At 52.1% G+C, this 13,470-nt stretch overlaps 1 protein-coding gene across 1 annotated transcript in view; it reads left to right on the top strand.

Annotated features, from left to right (window-relative positions):
- The window catches only part of PPP1R37 (protein phosphatase 1 regulatory subunit 37), a 36,106-nt gene that overhangs the window by 11,739 nt on the left and 10,897 nt on the right, over positions 1–13,470 (top strand). Inside the window, 2 exon segments of the mRNA XM_032441703.1 lie at positions 2,143–2,293; positions 5,314–5,469. Coding sequence (XP_032297594.1) covers positions 2,143–2,293; positions 5,314–5,469 — 307 coding nt within the window.

Raw genomic sequence — 13,470 nt, 5'->3', positions numbered from 1 at the left:
CTTCCAACGCCCAACTATTATTAGGATCCATGGTCTTATGAGCCTATAGGACCCCCCCAGCCCTCACTTGCGGGCGTTCCCATTACACCCCCTCCCCCTATTTACCCCCCAGACCAGTGCTTCCAGTCCCTGGACCATGCTTGGATCCCTTCTAGGACCAAACCCCCTTATAGGATCCCATGGATATCTCTGACTCCTTCATAGGCCGGTTTCCCATTAATGCCCCCTCCCCCTATATCTCTCAATGGTTCTATGACCCTACTTAGGTTTCCCATTACACCCCCCCTCCCCGATATCCCCCATAGACCAGCTCCCTTCAGTCCCTGGACCCGTGGTTCTATGACCCCATAGGTTCCCATTATCAGCCCCCTCCCCTCTATTCCCCTATAGACCAGCTCCCTGCAGTCCCTGGACCCATGTTTCTATGACCCCCTATCCCCATATTGGGGGTCCCATTACACCCCCTCCCCTATTTCATCCCCCACAGACCAGTTCCCTTCAGTCCCTGGACCCATGGTTCCGTATAGACCCCTCATAGGTTCCCATATTCACACCCCCCTCCCCTATTCCGCAATGGCTCTATTGGGACCCCATAGGTTCCATTTAACACCCCCTCCCCTACATCTTACCCCCCCCCAGACAGCTGCCTTCAGTCCTTCTGGACCCCATGGTTTATCCACCTTCTAGGAAGCGCATCCAACCCAACCCCCTTACTTAGGACCCCATAGTTCTATCACCTTTATAGGACCTTCCAATCCCAACCCCTATTAGGACCCCAATGTTTCTATGACCCTGGTTCCATCTTACACCCCCCTCCCCTGATTCCCAATGTTTCTATGACCTAATAGGTACCCCCCTTATCCATATCTGGCGGTCCCATTACACCCCTCCCGCTATTTCATCCCCCACAGACCAGTTCCCTTAACAGTCCTGGACCCCAGGTTTATTGAACCCCATAGCGTTCCATTATCAGCCCCCTCCCTCATATCCCCTATTAGGACCAGCTCCCTGGCAATGTCCCTTGGACCCATGGTTCTATGACACCCCTATACCCCATATTTGGGGGTCCCCATGCACCCCCTCCCCCGTATTTCCCATGTTCTCTGACCCTATAGGTACCCCCTATCCCCAACTGGGTGGTCCCATTACACCCCCTCACCTCATTTCCCCTAACAGACCGCTGCCTCGCTCCTGGATGCCGTGGTTCTATGGACCCCATATCAGTTCCCACATTAACCCCTCCCCGTACTCTTAACCTCCCCCACAGACCAGTGCGCTCCATTTCTGGACCCCCGGGGTTACGATGACCATAGTTAGGGTCCCATCCACGCCCCCTTCCCCTATCCTTCCCCCCATGGTCTCTATGACCCCCCTATAGGTTCCCATTACAATCCCCCTCCCTATTTCCCACAATGGTTCTATGACCTATAGGTACCCCCCTTATTCCCATATTTGGGGGTTCCCATTACACCCTCCCCCCTATTAACCCCCACAGACAGCTGCTCCATTCTGTGGACGCCCGTTGGTTCTATTGACCCCTATTTCCATTACACCCCTCCCATCTTCCCCCACAGACAGCGGCCTTCCATTCCCTGGCGCCCGTGGTTTATGACCCCATAGGATTCCCATTACATCCCCTCCCCTAATATTCCCAATGTCTATGACCCCACTTAGGGATCCCTATTACACCCCTCTTATCCCATAGACCAGCTGCCTCCCATCCACTAGGACGCCAGTCGGTTTCTATGACCCCATTACTGTCTCCCATTACCCCCCCTCCCCTATATCCCCTACAGACCAGCTGCCTCCATTCCCTGGACGCCCGTGGTTCTATGACCCCATAGGGTCCCATTACACCCCCTCCCCTATATCCCAATGGCTCTATGACCCCATATGTTCCCATTACCCCCCCTCCCCTCTATCCCCCCATAGACCAGCTGCCTCCATTCCCTGGACGCCCGTGGTTCTATGCCCCCATATGTTCCCATTACACCCCTATTTCCCCCCATAGACCAGCTGCCTCCATTCCCTGGACGCCCGTGGTTCTATGACCCCATAGGTTCCCATTACACCCCCTCCCCTATTTCCCTATAGCTCTATGACCCCATAGGGTCCCATTACACCCCTCTATCCCCATTACAGACCAGCTGCCTCCATTCCCTGGACGCCCGTGGGACGCCGCTGCTGGAGCCGTCGGCGCCGTTTGTTGCTCGTGCTTTGAGGATCAGCAGCTCGTTGGTGGTGCTGCACCTGGAGAGCGCCAGCCTCAGCGGGCGGCCACTAATGCTGCTGGGTGAGACATTAATTAACAGTAATTAATGAGCCTAATTAGTGACCCTAATGATCCTAATGAGACCCTAATGACATTAATGGCCACTCATGCTGCTGGGTGAGACACTAATTAACACTAATTAGTTACCTTAATTAATGAGCCTAATTAATGACATTAATGGCCACTCATGCTGCTGGGTGAGACACTAATTAACAGTAATTAACATTAATTAATGACCCTAATTAATGACCTTAATGGCCACTCATGCTGCTGGGTGAGACACTAATTAACATTAATTAACATTAATTAATGACCTTAATGGCCACTCATGCTGCTGGGTGAGACATTAATTAACGTTAATTAATGAGCCTAATTAATGACATTAATGGCCACTCATGCTGCTGAGTGAGACACCAATTAACCCTAATTAATTACCTTAATTAATGACCTTAATGGCCACTCATGCTGCTGGGTGAGAATTAATTAACAGTAATTAACCCTAATTAATGACCTTAATTAATGACCTTAATGGCCTTAATGGCCACTCATGCTGCTGGGTGAGACACTAATTAACAGTAATTAATGAGCCTAATTCATGACCTTAATGGCCACTCATGCTGCTGGGTGNGGGTGAGACACTAATTAACAGTAATTAATGAGCCTAATTCATGACCTTAATGGCCACTCATGCTGCTGGGTGAGACACTAATTAACAGTAATTAACATTAATTAATGAGCCTAATTAATGACCTTAATGGCCACTCATGCTGCTGGGTGAGACACCAATTAACCCTTATTTACATTAATTAATGAGCCTAATTAACCTTAATGAGCCTAATTAATGACCTTAATGGCCACTCATGCTGCTGGATGAGACATTAATTAACAGTAATTAACCTTAATTAATGACCTTAATGGCCACTCATGCTGCTGGGTGAGACACTAATTAACGTTAATTAATTACCCTAATTAGTGACCCTAATGATCCTAATGAGACCCTAATAGCCTTAATGGCCACTCATGCTGCTGGGTGAGAATTAATTAACCCTAATTAACATTAATTAATGACCTTAATGGCCACTCATGCTGCTGGGTGAGACACTAATTAACGTTAATTAACATTAATTACCTTAATTAATGACCTTAATGGCCCCTCATGCTGCTGGGTGAGACCCCCACCCCAGTGACCCTAATGATCCCAATGACCCCAATGACCCTGACCCTAATGCCCCATTTTGGGTCAAAATTGGCCCATTTTAGGTCAAAACCAGCCCATTTTGGGTTGAAACCAGCCTCATTTTGGGTCAAAATAAGCCCATTTTGGTCGAAACCAGCCTCATTTTGGGTCGAAATAAGCCCATTTTGGGTCAAAACCAGCCCCATTTCAGGTTGAAGTCACCCCTATTTTGGGTTGAAACCAGCCCCATTTTGGGTCAAAATCACCCCCATTTTGGGTCGAAACCAGCCCATTTTGGGTCGAAATCGGCCCCATTTTTGGTCGAAACCAGACCCAGCCCCATTTTGGATCGAAACCAGCCCCATTTTGGGTCAAATTCAGCCCATTTTGGGTCAAATTCAGCCAATTTTGGGTTGAATTCAGCCCATTTTGGGTCCGTTTTGCCCCCAGCCCCATTTTGGGTCGAAACCAGCCTCATTTCGGGTTGAAATCACCCACATTTTAGGTCAAAACCAGCCCATTTTAGGTCGAAATCACCCCCATTTTAGGTCAAAACCAGCCCATTTTGGGTCGAAATCAGCCCATTTTAGGTCAAAACCAGCCTCATTTTGGGTCAAAACCAGCCCATTTTGGGTCGAAATCGGCCCCATTTTTGGTCGAAACCAGACCCAGCCCCATTTTGGGTCGAAACCAGCCCCATTTTGGGTCAAATTCAGCCCATTTTGGGTCAAATTCAGCCCATTTTGGGCCCATTTTGCCCCCAGCCCCATTTTGGGTCAAATTCAGCCCCTTTTGGGTCCGTTTTGCCCCCAGCCCCATTTTGGGTCAAAACCAGCTGCATTTTGGGTCAAAACCAGCCCATTTTGGGTCAAAACCTGCCCATTTTGGGTCAAAACCAGCCCATTTTGGGTCAAAACCAGCCCCAGCCCCATTTTAGGTCGAAACAAGCCCATTTTGGGTCAAAATCAGCCCATTTTGAGTAGAAACCAGCCTGTTTAGGGTTGAAAACAGTCCATTTTGGGTCAAATTCAGCCCATCTTGGGTCAAAACCAGCCCCATTTTGGGTCAAATTCAGCCCATTTTGGGTCAAATTCAGCCCATTTTGGGCCCATTTTGCCCCCAGCACCATTTTGGGTCAAATTCAGCCCCTTTTGGGTCCGTTTTGCCTCCAGCCCCATTTTAGGTCAAAACCAGCCCATTTTGGGTCGAAATCGGCCCCATTTTAGGTCGAAACCAGACCCAGCCCCATTTTGGATCAAAACCAGACCCATTTTGGGTCAAAACCAGCCCCATTTTGGGTCAAATTCAGCCCATTTTGGGTCAAATTCAGCCCCTTTTGGGTCCGTTTTGCCCCCAGCCCCATTTTGGGTCGAAATCACCCCCATTTTGGGTTGAAATCAGCCCATTTTGGGTCGAAATCGGCCCTTTTGGGTCAAATCCAGCCCATTTTGGTTCAAATTCAGCACCATTTGGGGTCAAAACCAGCCCCATTTTGGGTTGAAATCACCCACATTTTAGGTCAAAACCAGCCCATTTTGGGTCGAAACCAGCCCCAGCCCATTTTGGTCAAAACCAGCCCCATTTTAGATCGAAACGAGCCCATTTTGGGTCAAAACCAGCCCATTTTGGGCCCATTTTGCCCCCAGCCCCATTTTGGGTCAAAACCAGCCCAATTTGGGTCAAATTCAGCCCAATTTGGGTCAAATTCAGCCCATTTTGGGTCAAAACCAGCCCACTTTGCGTTGAAACCAGTCCCATTTTGAGTTGAAACCAGCCCCATTTTGGGTCAAAACCAGCCCATTTTGAGTCAAATTCAGCCCATTTTGGGTCGAAATCAGCCCGTTTTGGTCCCATTTTCCCGCAGCCACGGCGCTGAAGATGAACGTGACGCTGCGGGAGCTGTACCTGGCCGACAACAAACTCAACGGGCTCCAGGACGCGGCTCAGCTGGGAAACCTGCTGAAATTCAACTGCTGCATCCAGATCCTGGACCTGCGCAACAACCACATCCTGGACTCGGGTGGGTTGGGGATGGAATAACCCTAATTCAACCCAAAATAACCCAAAATCCCACCTAAAAACCCCAAAATACCCCAAAATACCACCCAAAAACCCCCAAATACCACGTTAAAACCCCAAAATACCCCAAAATCCCACCTAAAAACCCCAAAATACCCCAAAATTCCAACTAAAAACCCCAAAATACCCCAAAATTCCACCTAAAAACCCAAAATACCCCAAAATACCACCTAAAATACCCCCAAAATACCCCAAAATCCCACCTAAAAAACCCCAAAATACCCCAAAATCCCACCTAAAAACCCCAAAATACCCCAAAATTCCANTACCCCCAAAATACCCCAAAATCCCACCTAAAAAACCCCAAAATACCCCAAAATCCCACCTAAAAACCCCAAAATACCCCAAAATTCCACCTAAAAACCCCAAAATACCACCTAAAAACCCCAAAATACCCCAAAATACCACCTAAAAACCCCAAAATACCCCAAAACTCCACCTATAAACCCCAAAATACCCCAAAATCCCACCTAAAAACCCCAAAATACCACAAAATCACACCTAAAATACCACAAAATACCCCAATTCCGACCTAAAAACCCCAAAAAACCCCAAAATCCCACCCAAATATCCCCCAAATCCCCCCAACAACCACATCCTGGACTCGGGTGGGTTGGGGATGGAATAACCCAAATTCAACCCAAAATAACCCAAAATACCACCTAAAATACCACAAAATACCCCAAAATCACACAGAAAAACCCCCAAAAAAACACAAAATCCCACCTAAAAACCCCAAAAAACCCCAAAATCCCACCTTAAAACCCCAAAATACCCCAAAATCCCACCTNACCCCAAAATCCCACCTAAAAACCCCAAAATACCCCAAAATACCACCTAAAAACCCCAAAATCCCACCTTAAAACCCCAAAATACCCCAAAATTCCACCTAAAAACCCCAAAATACCCCAAAATCCCACGAGAAATACCCCAAATTCACCCCAAAATCCCACCTAAAAACCCCAAAAAACCCCAAAATCCCACCTAAAAACCCCCAAATCCCACCCAGAAATGCCCCAAATCCCCCCCCAACAACCACATCCTGGACTCGGGTGGGTTGGGGATGAAACACCCCAAATTCAACCCAAAATAACCCAAAATTCACCCCAAAATACCCCAAAATACCACCTAAAAACCCCAAAAAACCCCAAATCCCACCCAAAAACCCCCAAATACCACCTAAAAACCCCCAAGTACCCCAAAATCACACCTAAAAACCCCAAAATTCCACCCAGAAATACCCTAAATCCCACCTAAAAACCCCAAAGTACCCAAAAATTCCACCTAAAAACCCCAAAATACCCCAGAATCCCACCTAAAATACCACAAAATACCCCAAAATCCCACCCAAAACCCTCAAAATCCCACCTAAAAACCCCAAAATACCCCAAAATCCCACGCAGAAATAACCCAAATCACCCCAACAACCACATCCTGGACTCGGGTGGGTTGGGGATGGAATAACCCCAAATTCAACCCAAAATCCCACCTAAAAACCCCAAAATCCCACCTAAAATACCACAAAATACCACAAAATCACACCTAAAAACCCCAAAATCCCACCCAGAAATACCCCAAAATCCCACCTAAAAACCCCCAAATACCCCAAAATACCACCCAGAAATACCCCAAATCCCACCTAAAAACCCCCAAATCCCACCCAGATATAACCCAAATCAACCCCAAATCCCACCCAGAAATACCCCAAATCCCCCCAACAACCACATCCTGGACTCGGGTGGGTTGGGGATGGAATAACCCCAAAATTCAACCCAAAATACCCCAAGTCCCACCTAAAATACCACAAAATACCCCAAAATCCCACCTAAAAACCCCAAAAAACCCCAAAATCCCACCTAAAAACCCCAAAATACCCCAAAATCCCACCTAAAATACCACAAAATACCCCAAAATACCACCCAAAACCCCCAAAATCCCACCTAAAAACCCCAAAAAACCCCAAAATCCCACCCAGAAACACCCCAAATCCCCCCTAAATCCTGCCTTGATTTGACCCCAAATCTGATCCGAAATCCCCCCAAATTTCAGCCCCAAATCCCCTAAATTTGATCCCAAATCCCCCAAATCTGATCCTAAAACCCCCCAAATTTCAGCCCAAATATCCCCAAATTTGATCCCAAATCTCCTAAATATGATTCCAAATCTTCCCAAATCTGGTCCCAAATCCCCTAAATTTGTTCCCAAATCTTCCCAAATCTGATCCCAAATCCCCCCAAACCTGGTCCTAAGTCTCCCAAAACTGATCCCAAATCCCTCAAATCTGAGCCCAAATCCCCCCTAATTTCAGCCCAAATTCCCCCAAATCAGATCCTAAAATCCCCCAAAATTTCAACCCCAAATCCCCCAAATCTGAGCCCAAATTTGAGTCTTATTCCCCCAAATCTCAGCCCCAAATCCCCTAAATCTCAGCCCAAATCTGACCCTAAATCTCAGCCCCAAATCCCCCAAATCTCATCCTAAAACCCTACAAATCTCAGCCCAAATCTGACCCCAAATCCCCCAGATCTGAGCCCAAATCCCCCATATCTCAGCCCAAATCTGACCCCAAATCTCAGCCCCAAATCCCCCTAAATTTGATCCCAAATCCCCCAAATCTGACCCTAAAACCCCTCAAATCTGACCCCAAATCCCCCAAATCTCAGCCCAAATCTGACCCCAAATTTTAGCCCCAAATCCCCCAAATCTGATCCTAAAACCCCACAAATCTCAGCCCAAATCTGACCCCAAATCCCCCAAATCTGACCCTAAAACCCCCAAATCTGAGCCTAAATCCCCCCAAATCTCAGCCTCAAATCCCCCATATCTCAGCCCAAATCTCAGCCCCGAATCCCCTAAATCTCAGCCCAAATCTGAGCCCAAAATTCAGCCCAAATCCCCCAAATCTCATCCTAAAACCCTACAAATCTCAGCCCAAATCTGATCTCAAATCCCCCAAATCTGACCCCAAATCTCAGCCCCAAATCCCCCAAATCTGACCCCAAATCCCCCATATCTCAGCCCAATTCTCAGCCCCAAATCCCCCATATCTCAGCCCAATTCTCAGCCCCAAATCCCCCAAATCTCAGCCCAAATCTGATCCCAAATCCCCCAAATCTGACCCTAAACCCCCTCAAATCTGACCCCAAATCCCCCAAATCTGACCCCAAATCTCAGCCCCATTAATGGGGTTTTTCCATCCGCCCCCCCCTTCCTGCTCCCACCCCACAATCAGCTCAGAGGCTGTTAATTAACACAGGAGACTCATTGCGACTCCTTCATTAGCTGGGTGGTTAATTAGGGGTTACTTCATTAAAGGGCCCCGTCATTAACGAGGTGGGGCGGCTGTGGGGTGTTATGGGGTGTCAGTGCTATGGGGTGTCAGTGCTATGGGGTGTCAGTGCTATGGGGTGTTATGGGGTGTCAGTGCTATGGGGTGTCATTGCTATGGGGTGTTATGGGGTGTCAGTGCTATGGGGTGTCAGTGCTATGGGGTGTTATGGGGTGTCAGTATTATGGGGTGTCAGTGCTATGGGGTGTCAGTGTTATGGGGTGTCAGTGCTATGGGGTGTCAGTGTTATGGGGTGTCAGTGCTATGGGGTGTTATGGGGTGTCAGTGCTATGGGGTGTCAGTGCTATGGGGTGTCTATGGGGTGTTATGGGGTGTCAAAAAGAGAGAGATTCCCCCAAGCCCCAACATCAACATCCCCAGCCCCACATCAATCCCCGACTCAACCCCAATATAGTCCACCCCAGCCCCCAGCCACAATCCTCCCCCAACCCAACAATCCCCATCCCATTTTCCTTGGCCCCAACATCATCCCCTCACCAGCCCCCCAATCCAGTTCCCTTTGTTTTTGTCCCCCGCAGCCCCCACATCCTCACCACAACCCCCAGCCCCCTCAGCCCCCAACCACTGTTAACCCCCAAGCCCCCACAATCCTCCCCCTGAGCCCCATATCACCCCCAGCCCGCCCACCATCCCCCCAGCCCCCACATCCCAGCCCCACACCTTTACCCCCACCCCACATCAGCCCCCCCAGCCCCCAGCCCCCACATCCTCCGTCCAGCCCCACTTCGTCCCCAGCCCCACATTGTCCCTGAAGCCCCTTTTTAGGTCCCCCAGCCCCCAAACATCACCCCACCCCACCACCATCCCTTTCCCTTGCCCCACATCCCGCCCCCCAGCCCCACATTCCATTCACGCCCACCAGCCCCCAGCTCACTTTTATTCCACCAGCCCCACATCACCCCCAGCCCCACACTTTTATCCCCTCAACCCCCACATTCCCCCCACCCCCACAATCCACCCCTCCGTCCCCCAGCCCCACATCAACCACCCCACCAGAGACCACCCACAAATCTTCCCGCTCCCCCCGCCACCCCCACATCAAGCCCCCACCCCACAAAAACAACCATCCCCCCAGCCCCCACACTTTCTACTCCCATCACCACGCCCACAACTCGTCCCCCGCAGCCCCCACACAATCCAACCCCCAGCCCCCCAGCCCCCACATCCTCCCTTGAGCCCCATAATCCACCCCCAGCCCCACCATCAGCACCCAAACATCCCAGCCCCCACATTGTCCCCCCAGCCCCACACCATCCCCCATCTGTTTCCCCAGGCGTGGCGTACCTGTGTGAGGGGCTTCCCGTGAGCAGCGCCCGTGGCCCCCCTGTGCTCCCATATCAAACCCCCAGCCCACAACATCCCAGCCCCACACTTTTACCCCCCAGCCCCACACCATCAGCCCCACATCCCAGCCCCACATCCACAGCCTCACAATCCCGCCCCCCCAGCCCCATATAGTCCCCCCCCAGCCCCCAACATCAGCCCCACATACTCCCCAATCCCTTCCTTGCCCCACATCAAAAGCCCCCCCCAGTCCCCCAGCCCCCAATCCAGCCCCCAACCAATCCTCACCCATATGGTTATGCCCCCCCTATCCCCACCAGGCGTTGAGGCGTTACCTGTGGATTTGGAGGGGCTCCCCGTTGAGCAGTGCCCGCTTGCCCCTGAGCCCCCAGTATCACCCCCAGCCCCACCATCCCCACCCACATCGCCCAGCCCCCACATCGTCCCCCCAGCCCCAACATCCCCTCCCTCCCTGAGCCCCCCATATCACCCCCAAGCCCCCCACATCCCAGCCCCCCCAACATCAAGCCCCACATTGTCCTCCCAGCCCCACATCCCACGCCCCACATCCCCAGCCCCCCCACATCACCCCCCTTCCAGCCCCCAAGCCCAACATCCCCCCCCAAGCCCCCCACCACCCACCCCCCCCACAATCAACCCCACATTCCCTCAAGCCCCACACTTTTACCCCCCAAGCCCCACATGAAGCCCCCAATTGTTCCCCAGGCCCGTGGCGTACCTGTGGCGAGGGGCTCCCCATGAGCAGTGCCGTGGGGCCCTGAGCCCATATCCAACCCCCAGCCCCAACAATCCCAGCCCCACAATCCTTCCGTCCCAGCCCCACATTCCCTCCAGCCCACAATTCCCCAGCCCCCACAAATCACCAGCCCCCCCACATCCCCAGCCTCACATTCCAAGCCCCACATCCCAGCCCCTGGACATCAGCCCCTCTCCACCAATCCCTCTCCTCCAAATTGTCCTCACTCCCGTCCAAATGCCCCACATTGGTCCCTCCTCCCGCCCCCTAATCATCAGTCCCCACTAAAATATCTTCTCAGCCCCTACCAAGTCCTCTCCTGAGTCCTTCAATAATCACCCCCAGCCCCACATTCCCATGCCTTTTTATATTAGTTTTTTTTTTTTTTTCTTTTTGTTTTTTATTTTTTCTTTTTTTTGTTTTTTTTTTTTCTTTTTCTTTCACACTTTTACTCTTTTTCCTTCATTGCCTTCCTTTTATCATTTCTCCCTCTTCTCCAGTCTCCTCTACATCAGCCCCTATGTCCCCTATTCATATCAAGCCAACATCATCTCCTCATGCCTCCACTATTTCCTCATGCCTCCACATTCGTCCTTCCTCATTGTTTTCCCTTCCTAGGGTGGTCGTTACCTGTGCTGATTTGTGGGCCTCTTCCGTTGATGCAGCGCTGTGGCCCTGACCCCATATATCTACTTTCTTTTTCTCCAAGTTCTTCCCACATCCGCAGTCCCTATTCTATTTCCTCCTCGTCCCAGCCCCCCCAACAATCCCAAAGACCCCACAATCCCAGCCCCCACCCATCAAGCCCCCAAACATCCTCCCCCCATTGTCCCTCGCTCCGTCCCAGCCCCACAAATTGTCCCCCCCCACAAGCCCCACATCCAGCTCCAACAGTAAGCCCTAGCCCCACATTCCTACCCCCTTGATTGCCGCATAATTCACCTGGTCCTAGCCCCACAATTCCTCCTAATGCCCCCCACAGTTCACTCCCCGCTAGCCCCACACTGGTATACCAGCCCCACATCAGCCCCAGCCGCCACATCCACAAGCCCCCCCCACAAGTAATCCTCCCACCAGCCCCCCACATCCCAGCCCCACAATCGTCCCCACACCCACATACAGACCCCCACATCACACAGCCACCCACAATCACCGCTCCTAGCCCCAACCCCACCCACCCTCCCTTGAAGCCCCCACAATCCCAGCCCCCAACACATCCTCCATCCCCAAGCCCCCCCACATCCACCCCACAATGAAGCCCCATTCCCACTGCCACTCCCCAAAGGTTATTTGTTGGCGTACCCTGTGGTGGAGGGACTACCGTAGAGCAAGCAACCGTGACCCTGAGCCACACAACAAATAAATCAACCCCCAGCCCCCACATCCCAGCCCCCACCATCCGTCCCCCACAGCCCCCACATCCAGTTCCCCTTGTTTTTGTCCCCCAGCCACCATCCATAACAACCCCCATACCCCCACATTCTCACGCCCCACCATCCCAGCCCCCCCACATCAGCCCCCCACAGCCCCACACCAGCCCCCACATTGGGCCCTCCCTATGAGCCCCAACTATCACCAACCCAACCACCACATCCCCCTCCATCCCCAGCCCCAACATCAAGCACCCACATTTGTCCCCCCAGTCCACCCATACAAACACAGCCCCCCACATCCCAGCCCCCACTATATTTACCCCCCCACCCCACATGAGCCCCCATTGGTTTCCCGCCAGGTTGTTGGCGTAACCTGTGGCAGGGGCTCCACGAGTATAAGAACAGCGCCGTGGCCTCCTGTGCCCCATATCAACCACCCAGCCCCACAATCCCAGCCCCCCACCAACCCAGCCCCCCCCAGCCCTCACATCCCAGCCCCACATCCCAGCACCCCCCACATGAGCCCCAACAATTGTTTCCCCCTATCCTCAGGGCCGTGGGCCGTTACCTGTGTGGAAGGGGCTTCCGCGTGAGCCAGCAACCGTGGACCCCCTGAGCCCCCCCATATCAGCACCCCAGCCCCCACAATGCACCCCACATCACCCCCACACAGCCCCAACCCCAGCATCCTCACAGCATTCCCAGCCCCACAACCTCACCCCCAGCCCCCACAATCACAGCCCACACCATCCACTCAACCCCATTGTTCACTCCTCCCGTCCCACAGCCCCACACCAGACCCCAGCAACCCCAAAAAATACAGCAAACATCACCACACACACACGCACCACATCCCCTACCCTGAGACGACCACCATATCCTCACAACGCAACCCCCCACATCCACCAGCCCCCACACAATCAAAATCCTCCTAAGCACCCTCACATCCACCAGCCCCACCATCGTCCCCCAGCCCCCAACACCCATCCCATTTTGTTATTGTGCCCCCAGGCCATGGTGTACCTTGGGTGTGAGGGGCCCCCCGCTTGAGCAGCCGCCGTGGGCCTGAGCCCCCAAAATACCTCACTTCTCCCAGCCCCCCCACATCAAGCCCCACATTCAACCCCCCCAACCCACAATTCCCCCCCAGCCCCACATCCCAGCCCCACAATCCTCCAT

The sequence above is a fragment of the Coturnix japonica genome, unplaced genomic scaffold (genome assembly GCF_001577835.2).
Source record: "Coturnix japonica isolate 7356 unplaced genomic scaffold, Coturnix japonica 2.1 chrUnrandom501, whole genome shotgun sequence".
Taxonomy (NCBI): domain Eukaryota; kingdom Metazoa; phylum Chordata; class Aves; order Galliformes; family Phasianidae; genus Coturnix; species Coturnix japonica.
This window is presented reverse-complemented; position numbering and strand designations above follow the sequence as displayed.